Raw genomic sequence first — 19,718 nt, forward strand, 5'->3', positions numbered from 1 at the left:
ATCATCAAGTCTTGCTTTTTTCATTCACTCATCCTCTCTATGTCTTTTGATTGGAGACTTTAGTCCATATGGATTCATTGTTATTAATGATGATCAGTAAGGACTTATTCCTGCTATTTTGTTATTTGTTTTCTGATTGTTTTGTGATCTTCTCTTCCTTCTTTCCTTCCTTCCTGTCTCCCTTTTAGTGAAGGTGATTTTATCTGTGGTATGATTTAATTTCTTGCTTTTTATTTTTGGTGTATCCATTGTGTGTTTTTTTATTTGAGGTTACCAGGAGGCTTGAAAATACTATATTATAACTCATAATTACAAACTGATGACAAATTAACACTGATTATATAAACAAAGAAGCAAACAAGCAAAAAGAAAATGAATAAAAACTCTACGATTTAACTTCATCCCTTCCTTTTTAATTTTTTGTTGTTTCTCTTTATGTCTTATTGTACTGTCTTTGTCTTGAAAATTTGTTCTAGTTATTATTTTGATAGGTTTATTGTTTAGTCTTTCTACTTAAGAGTATTTTACATACCACAATTACAGTTTAATATTCTGTGTTTTTCTGTGTGCTATTACCAGTGAGTTTTGTACCTTCAGATAATTTCTTATTGCTCATTTATGTCCTTTTCTTTCATATTGAAGAAACCCCTTTAGCTTTTCTTACAAGACAGATCTAGTGTTCATGAAATCCCTTAGCTTTTGTTGTCTGGAAGGTCTTTATTTCTCCTTCATGCTTAAAGGATATTTTCGCCAGATATACTATTACAGGGGTAAAAGGTTTCTTCCTTAAGCATTTTAAATATGTCATGCCACTCTCTCCTGCCCTGTAAGGTTTCCACTGAAAAGTCTGCTCTTAGACATATTGGAACTCCTTTGTATGTTATTTGTTTCTTTTCTCTTACTGCTCTTAGGATCCTTTCTTTATCTTTGACCTTTGGGAGTTTGATTTTTAAATGCCTTGAGGTAGTCCTCTTTGGGGTGGTGCTCTATCTGCCTGGTGCTCTATAACCTTCATGTGCTTGGTATCTTTCTCTAGGTTTGGGAAGTCTTCTGATATTATCCTTTTGAATACACTGTTTACCCCATTTTTTCTGTACCTCCTCTTTTGGGCCGATAACTCTTAGAATTGCCCTTTTGAAGCTATTTTCTAGATACTGTAGGTGTGCTTTATTGTTTTTTATTCTTTTTCTTGTCTCCTTTGACTGTATGTTTTCAAATAGGCTGTCTTCAAGCTCAGTAATTCTTCTGCTTGATCAATTCTACCGTTAAGAGACTCTGATGCATTGTTTAGCATGTCAGTTGTATTTTTCAACTCCAGATTTCTGTTTGATTCATTTTAATTATTTCAGTCTCTGTTAAATTTATGTGACAGGATTCTGAATTTCTTCTGTTATCTTGATTTTTTTTTTTTTTTGTTCTTGTTGTTTTCTCAAAACAACTATTTTTAATTTTCTATCTGAAAGGTCACATATCTCTGTGTCTCAAGGATTGGTCCCTAGTGCCTTATTTGGGTCATTTGGTAAGATCATGTTTTCTTGGATGGTCTTGATGCTTGTAGATGTTTGTTGGTGTCTGGGCATTGAAGCGTTAGGCATTTATTGTAGTCTTTGCAGGCTGGGTTTGTTTGTGCCCATCCTTGTTGGGAAGGCTTTCCAGGTATTCAAAGAAACTTGGGTCCTAAACCCAATAACACTGTGGTTCCTGCAGACCCATATAAGGACCACCTCGGTATTCTCGGATACGATCCAGAATAATTATCTGGATTAATAGGCAGAGACTCTTGTTCTTTTCCCTTACGTTCTTCCAAACAAACTAAGTCTCTCTATCTCTCTCTCTATCTCTCTCTCTCTCTCTCTCTCTCTCTCACTCTCTGTCTCTCTCTTTCTCTCTCTCTATGCTGAACCTCCTGGAACTGGGGGTTGGGAGACATAAACATCCCTGTGGCCACCACCACTGGGACTATGCTGGGTGAGACATGAAACCAGCACAGCACTGGATCTTGCCCACAGCCAGCTGTAACCACTATCTGGCTGCCACCTAAATTCACTCAAGGCCCTGGGGCCCTATGATCAGCTGGTGGCAAAGTGAGCTAGGTTCGTGTCCCTCTCTTCAGGATGGTGAGCTCTCCCAAGCCCCGGGTGGATTCAGAGATACTGTCTGGGAGCCAGGGATTGAAGTCAAAAACCTTAGAAATTTACCTGGTATTCTATTTTACTGTGGGTAAGCCGGCATTCAAACCACAAGACAGAATTCTTCCCATTCTTCACTTTCCACAGACAGAGGAACCTCTCCCTGTGGCCATCAACACTGGCCTGTGTGGGGGTGTGGGGGTGTTGCCAGGCCACTGCTAATGTTCACCTAAAGCACAACCACTCTTCAGTCAGTTTGTGATGAGTGCTGTCAGGCCTGGGACTCACCCTTCAGGGCAGTGGGCTCTTCTCTGATCCAGGCCAGGTCCAGAAGTGCTGAGCCAGAGCCTAGGCCTGGACTCAGGGAGCTCGAGAGCCTGCTTGGTGGTCTACCCTACTGTGGTTGAGCTGGTACCTAAGCTGCAAGACAGAGTCACCTTTACCTTTCCCCCTACTTTTCTCAAGCAGCAGTGTTTCACCATAGTTACCACAGCAGGGAATGTGCTGGGTCACGCCTAAAGCCAGCATGTCTCAGAGCCCAGTGTCCGTGGTGTATTTATTACCTGAGTATTGTTATTGGTTATTCAGGGCCCAGGGGCTCTTGAGTAGGCAGGTGATGAAATCTGCCAGGTCTCTGCTGTGACAGGGCAGCACTGAGTTCAATGAAGAGTCCCTTAGCCACTGTACTCTCCCTCTCCCAAGCACGTAGATTTCTCCATACCAGGTGGCCGCTGCCAGGAGGTAAGGGAGAGGTGGCATAAGCACTCCCTTAGCTGCCCTGGCTGGTGTCTCATAGGTTGCAGTCAGGTGTCTCTGATCCCAGCTCAGCACTAGGACTTGCCTAGGAATTGCAGTCCTTGTGGCCTAGACTGCCCCTCTTCACTCAGGGCCCCAGAGCACTACAGCCCCCAGTGGAGAGGCTTGCCGGAACTCAGTCTCCAACCACTGGGATGGGCAGTTCCCCTCTGGCTAGGGCCGGCCCAAATGTTCCCTTTGTTGGCATATATCAGCTGATTACAGCCTGGTTCTGCTTTCCACTGTGACGGCAGCACTGAGTTCAATGCAAATCCTCACAATCCGATGTGCTCACCCTCTCCCAAGCATACAGATTCTCTCTGCCACTGCAGGGAGGATGGGGGAGGGGTAGCACTGGCAATTCCAGACTGCCTTTCCTATCCTCTTCAGTGTCTCTTTCAGTGATACGAAGTCCAAACCAGACACTGTGATTGCTCACCTGCTTTTTGTCTCTTGTAACAGTACTTTTAGTATGTAATTAGTTGTTAAAATTTGGTGTTTCTGTGGGGCGGGGGATGAGTAGTGTAGGCTTCTATCCTACCACCTTGCTCTGCCCTCCGTCACCATCTATCCTCTAAACTAAATGCCTATTATATTTGATGGTGGGCCATTTTACAAACAGGTGAAAACTGTTGGAGAAAACATTAAGTTCATTAATATTTTGAAATATTTTATATAATTTTGAGATAATCCTTTTACTGTATAATACTAAAGATTTAGTAATCATCTCAGAAAACTATTTGTTTGATTTTCTTGAATTACAAAGGATACTTTTGGAGTTAGCATTTACCTATAATCTAATTTGAAAAAAGGTCATTTGTGGTATTTAGCATGGTATCAAATTGTTCAGTCTTGCAGTTTTTCCCAAGTTTGTTTTCTTCCTTAATCTTACTGGTTATTAAATTGAACTCCTATGTTAAGAATTATAGACATAAATATTACCATTTTTACAAAGTTGTGTAAACTTGTCTTTTCTGTAGTTTCCTAAAGCCTTTACTTGGTAATTGCTGGATATTTTAATATGGCTGGCAGTGTTTGTGGCTCAGGCACTTGGAGAAAATTGAAGACTAGTTTCTGATTGCGGGGGGAAGTTTAAGCATTGTTTTCCAGAAAGATTTTAGTATTATACTGAGGTTGCTTTTTGCAGTGTTTGCTAGACTTTTCTAATCCTCTCTTATTTCACATACCATGAAAATATGGACCAACATTCGGATGGTTGAATTGTCATAGTATTTTTTGATCTCTCATATTATGCTTTGCCATTGAGGTAACAAAAACTTAAAACAAGAAAACTTAAAATAATCAAAAGTTATACTTGTAAAGAAAATTATTTTTATTCTGCTTTATTACTTTATAAAGTTAACAAACTTTAGAGATTAAAATTAATAGTAAGGTTCTTTTGTCTTCAGTTTTGACCTTTTCAACATTTTGTCCTTGAAACACGTGTTAGCTATTGTGTATGCTGTCAGGATTTCAAAATATAGTTTCATATTTGTCTAATATGCTTATCTAATTTGCATGACAATACAACATTTCCATGAAAATTCTGGGAGCTTTAATACCAGATTGAGTTTCTTAAAACCCATCAGAACAAATTAAAGCACCTTTATTTGGCAATAACCTTTTAAATAATCATATTCAAATAAAAGCAAATTGATGAGACAACAGGGGTCAAATTTTAAGTCAAGATTTTGTTAAAAAATACCCAACTGATGACCATCGAGTGGTAATGATTCTACAACCAAAATGGTCATACTAATGTAAAATCAGGAAAGCAAAACCAACTTTTAAAGGGATTTATTAAGCTGACTTTTCAGTGTCTTCAATAATGCATTGTTTGCTTCTGCTGAATTTTTTGTTGCTTGTTTCACCTTTTGCAATCTGATTTATAAATCAAATTCAAAATTGCTGCCAAAAAAGGGTACTATAAGAAAATACATTCATAAATTAACGTCATTCTAATCTTCAGTTCAATATTTCTTAAAGTAGAATGAATTTTTAAAGTACATTGTAATCAATGGCTTTTGTTTTGTTTAGTTTTTTTTTTTTTTTTTTTTTTTTTTTTTTTTTTTTTTGAGACCGAGTCTCACTCTTGTCGCCCAGGCTGGAGTGCGATGGCAGAATCTCAACTCATTGCAACCTCCGCCTCCTGGGTTCAAGTGATACTCCTGCCTCAGCCTCCCAAGTAGCTGGGATTACAGGCGCACACCACCACGCCTGGCTAATTTTTTTTTTTTTTTTTTTTTTTTTGAGATGGAGTTTTACTCTTGTTGCCCAGGCTGGAGTGCAGTGGCGTGATCTTGGCTGACTGCAACCTCTGCCTCCCAGGTTCAAGCTATTCTCCTGCCTCAGCCTCCTGAGTAGCTGGGATTATAGGCGTGCACCACCACACCCAGCTAATTTTTTGTATTTTTAGTAGAGACAGGGTTTCATCATGTTGGCCAGGCTGGTCTCGAACTCCTGACCTCAGGTGATCCACCTGCCTCAGCCTTCTAAAGTGCAGGGATTACAGGCGTGAGCCACCGCATCTGGCCTAATTTTTTAATATTTTAGGAGAGATGGGGTTTCGCCATGTTAGCCAGGCTAGTCTCGAATTCCTGACCTCAGGTGATCCACCTGCCTTGGCCTCCCAAAATGCTGGGATTACAGATGTGAGCCACCACGCCTGGCCTGAGCTACCATGCCCAGCCAATGGCTTCTTAAACTCAAGAAATAAGGTGGTATTTAAAGATAGACTGTTTGACCCCCGTCAAAAATAGGATAAAGGATATGAACAGATTCTTCTCAAAAAAAGGCATTTATGCGGCTAACAAACATATGAAAAAAAGCTCAACATCACTGATTATTAAAGAAATGCAAATCGAAACCACAGTGAGATACCATCTCATGCCAGTCAGAATGGTGATTATTAAAAAGTCAAGAAACAATAGATGCTGGCAAGGCTGTGGAGAAACAGGAACACTTTTACACTGTTGGTGGGAGTGTAAATTAGTTCAATGATTGTGGAAGACAGTGTAATGATTCCTTAAGGATCTAGAACCAGAAATATCATTTGACCCAGCAATCCCATTACTGGGTACATACCCAAAGGAATATAACTCATTCTACTGTAAAGACACATGCACACGTATGTTTATCGGCAGCACTATTTACAATAGCAAAGACAGGAACCAACCCAAATGCCCATCAATGATAGATTGTATAAGGAAAATGTGGTATACACTATGGAATAGTATGCAGCCATAAAAAGGAATGAGATCATGTCCTTTGCCCGGACATGGATGAAACTGGAAGCCATCATCCTCAGTAAAGTAACACAGGAATGGAAAACCAAACACTGCATGTTCTCATACTGGGAGTTGAACAATGAGAACACGTGGACACAGGGAGGTGAACAACAAACAACAAACACCAGGGCCAGTTGGGGATTGGGGGACAAGGAGAGGGAGAGCATTAAGACAAATAGCTAATGCATGTGGGGCTTAAAACCTAGATGATGGGTTGATAGGTACAGCAAACCACCATGGCACTCGTATTCCTATGTAACAAATCTACATATTCTGCACTTGTATCCTGGAACTTAAAGTAAAATTAAAACATTATATATATATATATATGTATGTATCAGGGGTGAAGGAGGATTTCTGGCTATTATAGGGATGTGACAGGATTCTTGCTGAATGCAGGCTGAGGTGATCAGATAATCACCTGGAGAATAGTGGGGAATGAGAACTTAGACCATATATCAAGACTGGGTGATTCTGGCTAAACCAACTTAGCAGAATTCTTGCTAAAGCTGGACTCTGGAGGACATGCCAAGGATGAGGCCTGCTGAAAAAAGAGCTCAGAGGAGCCTGTCTAGAGTTTAAGGACAGCATCTTTGTCAGTGTATGTATGTATACATACATACAAACATACATACACATATATATATATAAAAGTAATGTATTCAAAAAATATAATACAGTTTGTACAAGTAGTCAGTGGAGTTATTTGCTCCTGTACTAAATACCTACTACAATGTGCATAGCTTTGCATGGCTGCTTAGATACGACTCAGAGGATATACTAACAATGATAATATAAATTATCAGGGTTTTTTTTTAATGATTCACTTGAGCTTGAAGTGGAAATTCTTTGCTACTGAAATAAGTAGGATTTTAGACATACATACTTTTTAGAGAGGAGTTAGAAAAGGGAGAATGTCTGTGTTAGAAATCTGTCTTTTCAGCGGTTAATAGAGGTTTCCAAAATTCAAATTTTGTTACTAAATTGTAGTTATTTTTGCCCCTCTAGCAAAAAAATTAACTCATCTGTTGATTTTAATATTTTTCACATGATTATGTTTTACCAGGTGATGTTATTGTAGACATCAATGGCAACTGCGTCCTCGGTCACACTCATGCAGATGTTGTCCAGATGTTTCAATTGGTACCTGTCAATCAGTATGTAAACCTCACTTTATGTCGTGGTTATCCACTTCCTGATGACAGTGAAGATCCTGTTGTGGATATTGTTGCTGCTACCCCTGTCATCAATGGACAGTCATTAACCAAGGGAGAGACTTGCATGAATCCTCAGGATTTTAAGCCAGGAGCAATGGTTCTGGAGCAGAATGGAAAATCGGGACACCCTTTGACTGGTGATGGTCTCAATGGACCATCAGAAACAAGTGAGCAGAGAGTATCCATGGCATCGTCAGGCAGCTCCCAGCCTGAACTAGTGACTATCCCTTTGATTAAGGGCCCTAAAGGGTTTGGGTTTGCAATTGCCGACAGCCCTACTGGACAGAAGGTGAAAATGATACTGGATAGTCAATGGTGTCAAGGCCTTCAGAAAGGAGATATAATTAAGGAAATTTACCATCAAAATGTGCAGAATTTAACACATCTCCAAGTGGTAGAGGTGCTAAAGCAGTTTCCAGTAGGTGCCGATGTACCATTGCTTATCTTGAGAGGAGGTAAGTAAAAGCACAACATAGAAAAAGTTTCAGTGTTCAAGCATTTATATCTATTGATTATCCTTCCTTACAGTTTAGAATATGTTTTCCCAGCAGACTTAACTAATAATTAGTGCACATTTTCCTTAAGGTTCTGTCTGATTGTTTCCATAAGCAGTATCTTTTCCAGCAGTTTTTAAAAAGTTATTAGTGGCTTCGTTCATGTCCATTATGGATTTATTTCCCTCTGTATTCTTTTGAAAATCTGATTCTTGGCTTTAATGATTAGAGAGAGTCACAGCATTGTGATACTTCAAATGAAATACATCCTCTTAATTTCATTTCTTTGTTGATGACAGTAATAGAAATGGACTCTTTCAACCAATGGTGTGTCATCTGGACCTCTGTAGTGCACCAAAGGTGTTTTGAAAGAGCTAGCATCTCTGTGGATAAGTAGAATGTTGGATGGTGTGCTAATCTGTTCTGCAGAGGCAATCATGATAGCTTGTGCTCATAAAGCTTTTATCTTAAGCTCTAGTATCTGCCTGTAGATGTTAACTAAACCGCACAGTGCTTATGTGAGAGAAATAGAATTTTTATTTTTCAAGGTCATCAGCTGACATGAACTGCTCCCAGACATTTACAAATCCAGTTCCAAGGAATAATCACAAAGTTTAATTTTAATAGGCTTTCTTAAATCCATACTTATAAGTGACTAGTATCTTAAAGATAAAACTTAACCACTTAACTCTTTGATCTCTCTGGATTTTACTTTTCACTATTGAGGCAAATGAGCACTTCAGCTTCTTTGGGAGTTTTTTCTTATTCTCATTCCTTTGATTCATATGGGTTTCTTCTCTGAGTGATGGTGGAATGTGGTCCGAGTAAGGTAGAAATCTCTATGTGAGTGCTTGAGAGTAAGCCAGGGCTTCAACAAGTGTAACAAAGACACCAAAGTTCCATGTCACACAGGTTTGATGTCAGTTTCCTGCCTTGCCACTTACTGGTTCTTTGGTATAGGAAAGAATCTTAGTTTACCTTCTCTATAAGATGGTCATAACATTTGTGCCTTCAGATTGTTATAAAAATGAAATGAGATAATATATGTATAATACCTGCTACATAGGAGGTTAGACACAGAATTTACTAGCCTACTAAAAGTTGAAGCTAGTTTTATTATAAACATCAGCAGTATTTGTGATCTGGTAATGCATCCTCTGGTTTTAAACTTTGGCTCATTTTTTTTTAAGGTCCTCCTTCACCGACCAAAACTGCCAAAATGGTGAGTATCCGCTGGTCCTCAAATCCTTTCCCCAACACACTGAGAGAGATGCCACATGTCCCTCTGTAAGAGGGGCTCACTGTGGTGATGGTTATCGACCGGGAGAAGTTAGGAGGCATGCTGCCCTTGGCTTGTATTTATCAGAAACTAGGGAAGCATTTGAAAAAGCCCCCTAGTGAGGAGATGTGCTCCACTGGGTAAGTATTGCAGCTGGAGGACTGCTGAAGGCCTATTGTACCAATAAGCCTGTTCTCTAAGTTATAAAATGTGAACACATCAAAGAACCAACCTAGAGGTCTTTTTACTTTTGTGTTTTAGAGAAACAAGGTAGGAAGGACCTAAACATTAAGACAGATGATAAATTATTACATTGTCTTGCCCCTGCCTGAAGAGAAGACATAGTAGTTCACATAATTTTGTGGGGACTATAAATGTGCATGCACTTTTAGATAATCTACTTACTTTTAAGACTAAATTAGGCTTCTTTTTATTATTATTTATTTATTTATTTATTTATTTATTTATTTATTTATTTTGAGACAGTGTCTTGCTCTGTTGCCCGGGCTGGAGTGCAGTGGCACCATCTCGGCTCACTGCAGCCTCCGTCTCCCGGGTTCAAGCAATTCTCCTGCGTCAGCCTCCCAAGTAGCTGGGACTATAGGTGCACACCTCCACGCCCAGCTAATTTTTTGAATTTTTAGTAGAGACAGGGTTTCACCATGTTGGTCAGGATGGTCTCGATCTCTTGACCTCATGATCGGCCTGCCTCAGCCTCCCAAAGTGCTGGGATTACAGGCGTGAACCACCACATCCTGCTAACTGAACAAGACTTCTAGAGTAATTGTGGCCTTCTGTGCTAAATGTGCTTGTTGTCAAAGTGAAAGACTTGAAACAGTGTCTTCTTTGGCATTCTTCTAAATAATCATGTAGCCTATTTAAGGACCTGTGTAGAGTGTAAGAACTTTAAAAAGGGGTGCATCAAATATTGCTTTGTGGAAGAAACTCTACGAGGTGCACATTTGTAGCTATTTAAATATCCGCAATGTTTTAGATATAAAGACAATTTCATTTAAAATTCTAATTTAGTTCTAGTTTGCTCATTTGGAGTCTTTTATCTCAAAATCGAAAGATAGCCTTCCATAACCATAAACTATAGATGGTTATATTAAATGAATTAGTTATTTCTAGCCCACCAAGTAGGAATCCTCTGCAAATTTGCTGTTTTATGGATTAAAAAGAATCACTCAGCTTCTGGGGCCTTTTTTTTTTTCTTTTTTTGAGACAGAGTCTCACTCCATCACCCAGGCTGGAGTGCAGTGGTGTAATCTTGGCTCACTGCAACCTCTGCCATGTAGGTTCAAGCAATTATTGTGCCTTAGCCTCCCAGTAGCTGGAATTACAGGTGCACGCTACCACACACAGCTAATTTTTGTATTTTTAGTAGAGATGGAGTTTCACTACATTGGCTAGGCTGGTCTCAAATTCCTGATCTCAGATGATCTGCCCACCTCAGCCTCCCAAAGTTCTGGGATTACAAGCGTGAGCCACCATGCCTGGCCAACTTCTGCCCTTTTCATTGACTGCTTATACTACTTGGGTCCAGTGTGAACAGAAATTGTTTTTGTCCATTCCGTTCAAATTGCACTGTATTCTGCATTTCTCTGGTTCCTCTAGTAATCATTTTTAATTCCTGTGCCACCATATCTATTTCATCATGGATGCCACTGCAGTCGCAGTGGCCCTAATGCTTTATAATTGATGGAAGGGTCTGATGAACTTTAACCGCTTCTGACAGAATGCTAAGATGTGTGGGGAAAGGGTGGGAGACTACCTTTAGCTTCTCTCCCTTTTCACTGGGTCTGGGAGATTGAAGGGTCCCCTCTAGCCCAACACTTTGTAGTGGCTGACCCCTGATTACTCCCTGACAAGCCGATGCCCCTGCATTCTAGTCATTGTTAACGATCACAAACATCCATAATCTCCCTCTCGTAACAATAATCCAGGAAAACAAACTGGTCTCAAAACCATATTCCTTAGGCTGTTTATTGAATTTCGTTGTTAACATTTTATTAAATAAGTCATTTTGCTTGACTATTATCTTGGAAAAGTGCTATCTGAATAGGAAAAATATCAAAATATGCGACTGTGTTTTCCCTTATCTAATTATCTTGCATGGTACATTTTCTCTTAATATGTATGAATTGGCCAGGCAGGGTTTTCACAGTGCCATCTTTATAACCTAAATTAGAGTTGACCTCTCCTGTTTTCTTAGAAAGAGTATTATCTTAAACATCTTCCTTAGAAATTAAACTCAGTGAATGGGAAGTGGGGCCAAGAATTTTATGAAGATATTCTCTGAATCTTCCTCCTACTTTACTCAGAAGTGCTGTCTTGTGTTGTATTTTTATTTATCTTCATCTCAAAGTCAATTTGTGTCTTGGTGGTGGAGAAAAGGGCAAAATTGTTTAAACATAGGACTAACTAAGGCTCTTCAGTTGATATCACTGAAAACTTTTTTCTAATTTAAGTTAAATACGTTTCAATCAAATACACATTGCTATGAAAATGAATTCCTGTAACTGTAAATTTGCTGTGTCTTTGATCCTGCCACCTTTACAACTATAATCAGTTGACATATCCATTTCAGATATCAGTTTTATGAATTAATCAACCATCTGATTTTTAAAAAATACTAAGTAAGGCCCTTTTCCATTTCAGAAAACAGATAAAAAGGAAAATTCAGGAAGTTTGGAGGCCATAAATGAGCCTATTCCTCAGCCTATGCCTTTTCCACCCAGCATTATCAGGTCAGGATCCCCAAAATTGGATCCTTCTGAGGTCTACCTGAAATCTAAGACTTTATATGAAGATAAACGTAAGTAGTTGTGGAATACTTCAGGAAAGCATGTAACAAGATAAATTTGGATTTATTTTAGACTAGGGTCTTCCCGTCTTTCAGAAGCATATTGAAAAGTTATTCCTTCATTACCATTTTAATAGAACTCTGGACTTCTTCCATGTATATTCAACATTCACACATTCATTTTTTTCAAAATCATGTTTTAAGGGCCAGTTATCTACCAGATGCCATACTAGGTAACTAGAATACAGAGATAAATAGGTTACATAGGACCTACACCCAAAAATATTATTAGAACTAAATGGAAAAAGGCAAATATGTAATCAAACAGTATACAAATAAGTACACGTAATAAGCCTAACAGGTACAGTGATAGAAAGATGAAATGGATAGATTGGGATCCAAAGAAGGAATACTCAGTTTTATCAGCGTGGGCAGTAGGAAGTATCAGGAAAAGCTTCATACTAGAAGCAAAGCTAAGTCATCAGGGATGAAAAAGAGTCTATCAGGAAGATAAAAGGGAAAGACAGAAGGAATAGCACGGGCACACTGGTCTTGCATGACTTGGGTTCTGCAAGTAATTCACTTTTGCTGGGTGCAGTTGGCAAGGAAAGTCACAGAGGAGAGCAGGAACAGATGAGGCCAGTGATGCCCCTCAAAGGGAGCTGGAGTTGGTCATATAAATAACAGAGAACCACAGAATGCCTTTAACTATAAGGAAAACATAGTTTTGTGTTTTAGAAAGGTTTCTCTGGCAGGAGTGTGAAGGATGAATCAGAGGTGAATGCAATTTGAGGAAGGGTGTGCAATTTGAAGAGGAAACTAAAGAGTTGACTCCTTAAAGGAGTACAGCTGAGAGAGAAAAAGAGAGACCACATAAGGCAGAAATTCATGCATGTTCCTACTAATTCACTTACTAATGAAAAATCTTTTCCAAAGTAAAATTGCAGATTTAAGTAGGTATAATTTTTTAAAATTTGTTTGTTCTTAGAAATAGACGTAAATCTACTTTGGAAAAGATATGTACAAGTGGGATATATGTGTAATTGACTTAATGCTTATTTAATTAATTGCAGAACTACATCTTGATAATCCCAATCCATATTCAGAAAGATGAAAACCCGTTGTATGCATAGCAAAGCAATCATTTCAATTAGCATAACTATGTCGAATCCCTTTCTTCATACTTTCCATTCATAGCCTGATACATTGTTAAAACTGGTATAAACTCTGCAGTCCCATCAAGCTTCACCCATAAAATAAGGGAGTTGAACTCATGACTCTTTTTTTTTTTCTGAGACAGAGTCTTGCTCTGTCACCTGGAGCTGGAGTGCAGTGGCAAGATCTTGGCTCACTGCAACCTCTGCCTCCTAGGTTCAAGCAATTCTCCTACCTCAGCCTCCTGAGTAGCTGGGACTACAGGTGTGTGCCAGCCCGCCTGGCTAATTTTTGCATTTTTAGTAGAGACGGGGTTTCACCATGTTGGTCAAGCTGGTCTCAAACTCTTGACCTCGTGATCCACCCGCCTCGGCTTCCCAAAGTGGACTCTTTTAATCTCTAAAGTTCTACAATTTTAATAGGAAGTATATATCAAAAGATATTGCTTCTATAGAATATTATCAGGAATTGACTAATCTCACTTTTTATATAGTTCCCTGACATGTTTATTTCTTTTCTCTTTATAGTAAATACATTAATATTTTATTTATGTATTTTATTATGTATGTTCTTACCTATAAATAACATTAATATTTTCCCAATGAAAAAATTTTAGTCATGAAATAGATTTTTGTGACTTAATATTCTTTTTTTTTTTTGAGATGGAGTCTCGCTCTGTTGCCCAAGCTGGAATGCAGTGGCACTATCTCAGTTCACTGCAACCTCCGCCTCCCAGGTTCAAGCAATCCTCCTGCTTAATATTCTAAGGAATACAACCTAACCTTTCAGGGTACGATAGTATGGGTTAGGAGATTAGACCCTGGAAATCAACCTGGATTTAAATCTTAGCTTCACCACTTGCTGTGTGACAATGGCCAACTTACTTAGAACCTGTTTTCCCACCTAGAAAATGGGGCTAATAATAAATGTTAGTTCTTAATTATTTTCATTTAAAATGCTATCATTTTGCAAAACCAGGCTAGGTAAGTAGTTCATATGGAATACTTTTCTGAGAGAAAGGTATCAGCTTGAGAGCAGGAATAAGGTATTTTATAGGCACTCTTTTCCTAGGATTTAATGTACCTTACCCAAGTGTTAAGTTAGGTCATTTGCACCTGTCAAATATCAAACTCAAGTTTGATCATTCTGAATTCAACATTGTTATATTGATTGGACAGCATTAAAAGTTAATGACAGTGTAGTACTGAGTATATGGAAGTGAGAGTAAATGCTTCTAAACAGTCTTGATACAGTTTTGCTTAGAGCTCAAAACAAGGATTTATAGTTGAATTGTGTGTGTGTGTGTTACACTCCTGTGCAAATTTTCACGTATTAAAAAGTTCTGAGATTATAGTTTATTGTCTTACTCTATAATATCCACTATTGAACTTTGTTTTGTTTTAGTCCTTTTAAAATAAATCAAAATATTTATATTTTCTGATTTTCCTTAGCACCAAACACCAAAGATTTGGATGTTTTTCTTCGAAAACAAGAGTCAGGGTTTGGCTTCAGGGTGCTAGGAGGAGATGGACCTGACCAGTCTGTAAGTGTCACTTCTTTGGAACATGGCTGTTTACTGTTCAAACGTTTTGAGTGGTGATTTGGTGGATTATGGTGTGTTTTGTTTTGTGTTTTAAGTTTTTTTTTTCCTCTAACAGTTTCATTAATATGAGGAAGAACTGCATTTCTATTAGTATCATAGTCCCTCAGTTATTGGGGTGTAGCTGAGGCTAAAAACTGTGAGTAAAAACTGAATATGTCAGCTGCAAATTAGACAGTGATTAATTTATTTACTTCTCTGTGTGAATAACTACATAAAGCTTATTATAAGTTTGTATTTTCCTTTGCCCTCATTAAACAGAGTCTAAGACATTTTCCTTCTCTAAGAAACCTATAATCCCATGTCCTCTTTCCCACTATTACTTCTGCTGAATGCTCCATAAATGGTTGGCATGAGCCTGTGTATATTGTTTCACCTCATCTTATTAATAGGTTGGCATTTTCATGCTCAGTACTTTGCATGTCATTTCATCTGTTACTTTGAAACTAGAGGAATATAAAATAATTAATATTTTTGTCCAGAGGCATAAGGGTTGTATTTGCAAAGCATCTGAAGTCTAGGATTTTGTTTACATATGATTCTCACATAAACTTGTTTTAGAGAACAAATGTAGTGGGTTTTGTTTCTAAGTTTTGCTCTTGGTTTGAATAACAAGTAATGTGTTCTATAGAATTTTTAAGAACATATTTGCATTTTCTTTTATATAATATCAAAAAAGACTATATTATGGTTGGAAGTTAGGTGAAGAACAGTAATCTTTAAAAATTACAGACTTCTTATTTCTGAATAAAACATTTGATTTATGTAGTATAAATTTGTTCTAATTGGTCATATTGGTTACAGTTACAACAGTCATTGGAGACACATAAAGCTTAAGGCAGGTTGCCCTATGTAGAACAAATAGTAGATACTTTAATTGTTCTTGGTGGTATTTGTATTTTTGTTTTATTGCTTCCTATTTTGTTGATAATCATAATGTTCACTTAGACATTTTAAGAATTTGTCTCAAACAACTTAGAAGAAACCTTTCTTTTCTCTTGAATGTCAGATTTTAGCAGCTCTGAAACTAGCTCAAACATTCTGAATTGCCTAATTAATAGGATTCTAATGCTGGTGAGCAAAGTGAACCAGATTTGTTCACTTAGATACAAGTGAGCTTCAGGCCACTCTGTTCCCATTGAGATTTAGAAAGAAGAAATGTCTCTGTGCTGTGTATATTGAACTTGTACTGTTAGTCTTATGTGATGGGAGTACCATTGAGAATGATCTCAGTTGCTGTGAACAGTATGTAGAAAATCTTGCCTGATGACATTGAACAGACTTTTAATAGCTACTATGCAGATTTCTATTTTCTGAGTTTAGTGTTTTGTTTCATTGTAATGATGGGGATAATGGTGGTGCATTTTGAGTTATTGAACAACTTCGTATTTTCTGTTTCCTTTGTACACAGCCCTGAGGATCTATAAGGGATTACATAATACAGTGTGGTTATTTGAAGTGCCATTTTGGAGAATGGGCACTTTCCCAGATAATACCTTTCTAAAATATGACTGTTTTCATAGTTGAACTGCAAAAATCTGTTGGTTTGCACAATGCTAAGTTAGGAATTCATTAACTCTTCAGCTAAACTTTACACTGTGGACCAAACTATACTTTGTTATCTTATCAGATATATATCGGGGCTATTATTCCCCTGGGAGCAGCTGAGAAAGATGGTCGGCTCCGTGCAGCTGATGAACTAATGTGCATTGATGGAATTCCTGTTAAAGGGAAATCACACAAACAAGTCTTGGACCTCATGACGACTGCTGCTCGAAATGGCCATGTGTTACTAACTGTCAGACGAAAGATCTTCTATGGAGGTATGTGAACTTGTTCCTGCTCTGGAAAGTTCAAAAAGAAACAAAGATACTAGTCTACCTCCTGTGTAGTTTTGTTATTTTATTACATTCATTAGTATCTGAGATAACTCATTTGGTGTGATCCAGGCCTCACTGTGGAAGGCCATGCAAAGACAAAAGGATTCAGAAATAATACTACTATAAAAAAATACATTTTGGGTTTCTGTATTAAGATTATTTTCATATATTGATGCATTTCGCAAATGTGGTATTATAGGTGGGAGTATTGATTTAAATCCTGTTTTGTTTTGTTTTGTTTTGTTGAGGCAGAGTCTCACTCTGTCACCCAGGCTAGAGTGCAGTGGTATGAGCTCAGCTCACTGCAGCCTCCACCTCCCAGGTTCAAGCGATTCTCCCGCCTCAGCCTCCTGAGTAGCATACCACCACATGGCTAATTTTTGTATTTTTAGCAGAGATGGGGTTTTACCACATTGGCTAGGCTGGTCTCGAACTCTTGACCTCAAATGATCCGCCCATCTCAGCCTCCCAAAGTGCTGGAATTACAGGCATGAGCCAGCATGCCTGGCCTAAATTTTTTTTTTTTTATAGCAAATAAAAAGTTATTTAGTCATACCAAGATATCCCACTTGCTGAATGTACAAAGATTTTTGGATCCCAATGAAATCTGAACTACTAAAGGAAAGTGGGATGTTTCTACTTGGGAAGTTTTAGTATAATTTAACATTTATTGAGTGCTTACTATGTCATAGACGCATGAATTATTTTATTTAATCTTCACAACATTATGAGGTCATTGTCTAGTTCTATGACTACTCAGAGAAAGGTTAAGAAACAAATAACTGGTAAGAGGTAGGGCCTGGATTAAAACTTACAGTTTAATTCAGAGATCAGGGTTTAAACTATAACATTAGGATATGAATATCTCTTATAGTTTCTCATCAGTAGCTTTATGAATAATTAGGAAGTCTTATAAGTGAATTCTTGCCACTTTAAAATTAGAAAAATACAACTCTGTAGCACAAGAATATAAGCCTCATGAAGCTATGATTTTTTATTTGTTTAGTTATCTCCTGTATCCTCAGCACCTAGAAGAGTGCCTGTCTGGTACAAAGTGGACAATAATAAATTGTTAATTGGATGAATATTTACCTCACTCTTAAAAATGAGGCACTGTATTTTTTATTGCAACATTCAAAGTAAAGGCCTGCCTCCTTTGGTAAATACCAGCCTTTTAGAGATGCATACAGATTTTGTAATGCAGTACTGCCTCAATTTGGTTTTGTTGGAGGCCAAATGTAACTACTTACAGTAAAATTGTGATGTTATACAACCTACAAATTGGCTCTTCCCTGGAAAGAATCATGAAGAAGTTTCATAGTAGTGTGGTATTGTTGGAGATATTTTAGCTAATACATTCTAACCATGCATTTTGAAAAAAAAAAAAAAGAAACATACTCTTAAAACCATGTGAATTTTCAGCCAAAAAGAGACCTTATAAATATGTACACAACTGCAGTGTGTTGTGGTTATTATTAACAATGGTTTGTACTAAATTATGGGGAAAAAATGTCCTTTTTAAAAAATCAATTAGGACTTTGCCATTCTCAAGTTCTGATAAAAGAGCAGAAAAAGGTGTAGGTTAATTGGCCATTTATCAGGAATTTCATATGACCCTGTCTGTGCCTAGAAGTGTTTGCTGTTCATGTGGACAGCTTGTTATGTGTCCCAGCAAGTTGAGGGGTGAGGGTTGGGGAGGTGGAAGGCTGAGAACTGCTAATGGTGAACTCATCTTATATCATCACTCAGGAAGCTGCAATTGCAAAACACATCATCATATGCTACAAATCCTGTACAGGTAGCAAACTGTTACAATGGGGCAACATTTCTGCCCTGATGCTTTAACCTCTAAGACAGACATCAATGAGTATCAGTCACTGAACTAAATTATATTTATAATTGATTTTAAAAGGAAGTTCATTGTGTCATTCCTCATTATGTGTTTTGTTAAAATTATTGGTCCATGTTATAAACCTTGATGGAACTAGAACAGTTTTAAGAAGAATTTTTTACTATCAAATCTCACAGAAACTTTTAAAAGCTTCCTTTAAAATGAGATCACAAGGTCAGGAGTTCAAGACCAGCCTGGCCAATATGATGAAACCCCATCTCTGCTAAAAATACAAAACTTAGCCGGACATGATAGTGGGCACCTGTAATCCCGCCTACTCGGAAGGCTGAGGCAGGAGAATTGCTTGAACCCCGGAGGCAGAGGTTGCAGTGAGCCGAGATCGCGCCACTGCACTCCAGCCTAGGTGACAGAGCGAGACTCCATCTCGGGGAGGGGGGAAAGAAAAACGACAACTTGAGATTGTATGTATTTTTCAGTAATCGACTCTGAGTATCTGGGAAGTCGGATGGACTGTTGTTGCCTAAATCTGCACTCAGATTACACCCAAAGCTCACATGTGGGGCTGCTTTTCTATTCTTTATGTTATTAGAAACTGAATTTTTCTGTGAGGGGCTTAGCATAAAAACACTTTAGTCACCAGAAATTATGATGTTCCAGAAATATCAAAACTGATCATGTTTATTATAGAAAAACAACCTGAGGACGACAGCTCTCAGGTCTTCATTTCAACACAGAATGGATCTCCCCGCCTGAACCGGGCAGAGGTCGCAGCCAGGCCTGTACCCCAGGAGCCCTATGATGTTGTCTTGCAACGAAAGGAAAATGAAGGATTTGGCTTTGTCATCCTCACTTCCAAAAACAAACCACCTCCAGGAGGTAAGGGATATTATATCTTATTGTCTCTCCCTGCAAGTCCAGTTTTCTGAGGCTCCCACTGGAGTTTATGAAATAATTAGGAACTATGTATAAAATGCCTTAGGTACTTATCTTTTTAAGAATGGTGAATACTTTCCTTATTTTCAAAATTAGGTAATCTGAACCAAACTTTCTAGGCTTCAGGTTTATCTATTATCTCACATTCTATAAAATATTTACTAAGTCTCAGTAGCTCCATTTGCATCAAGGTTATACTGAAGATAATATGTAATAGATATGGATTTAATGAAAGGTATAATGCTGACTTTTAAAAAAATGGGGGCGCATGTTCTCACTCATAGGTGGGAA

The 19,718-nt window shown here is 38.1% G+C and overlaps 1 protein-coding gene across 5 annotated transcripts in view; it reads left to right on the forward strand.

Moving 5' to 3' along the window:
* Window positions 1–19,718, forward strand: part of MAGI3 (membrane associated guanylate kinase, WW and PDZ domain containing 3) — a 306,588-nt gene that overhangs the window by 254,674 nt on the left and 32,196 nt on the right. For all 5 annotated transcript variants that reach the window (XM_030935106.1, XM_030935105.1, XM_030935107.1 and 2 more), the window contains 6 exons: window positions 7,278–7,883; window positions 9,113–9,144; window positions 11,863–12,019; window positions 14,614–14,705; window positions 16,393–16,585; window positions 19,182–19,370. In XM_030935106.1, coding sequence (XP_030790966.1) covers window positions 7,278–7,883; window positions 9,113–9,144; window positions 11,863–12,019; window positions 14,614–14,705; window positions 16,393–16,585; window positions 19,182–19,370 — 1,269 coding nt within the window. The remainder of the gene's footprint in view (window positions 1–7,277; window positions 7,884–9,112; window positions 9,145–11,862; window positions 12,020–14,613; window positions 14,706–16,392; window positions 16,586–19,181; window positions 19,371–19,718) is intronic.

This window comes from Rhinopithecus roxellana, chromosome 8, assembly GCF_007565055.1.
Source record: "Rhinopithecus roxellana isolate Shanxi Qingling chromosome 8, ASM756505v1, whole genome shotgun sequence".
NCBI lineage: Eukaryota > Metazoa > Chordata > Mammalia > Primates > Cercopithecidae > Rhinopithecus > Rhinopithecus roxellana.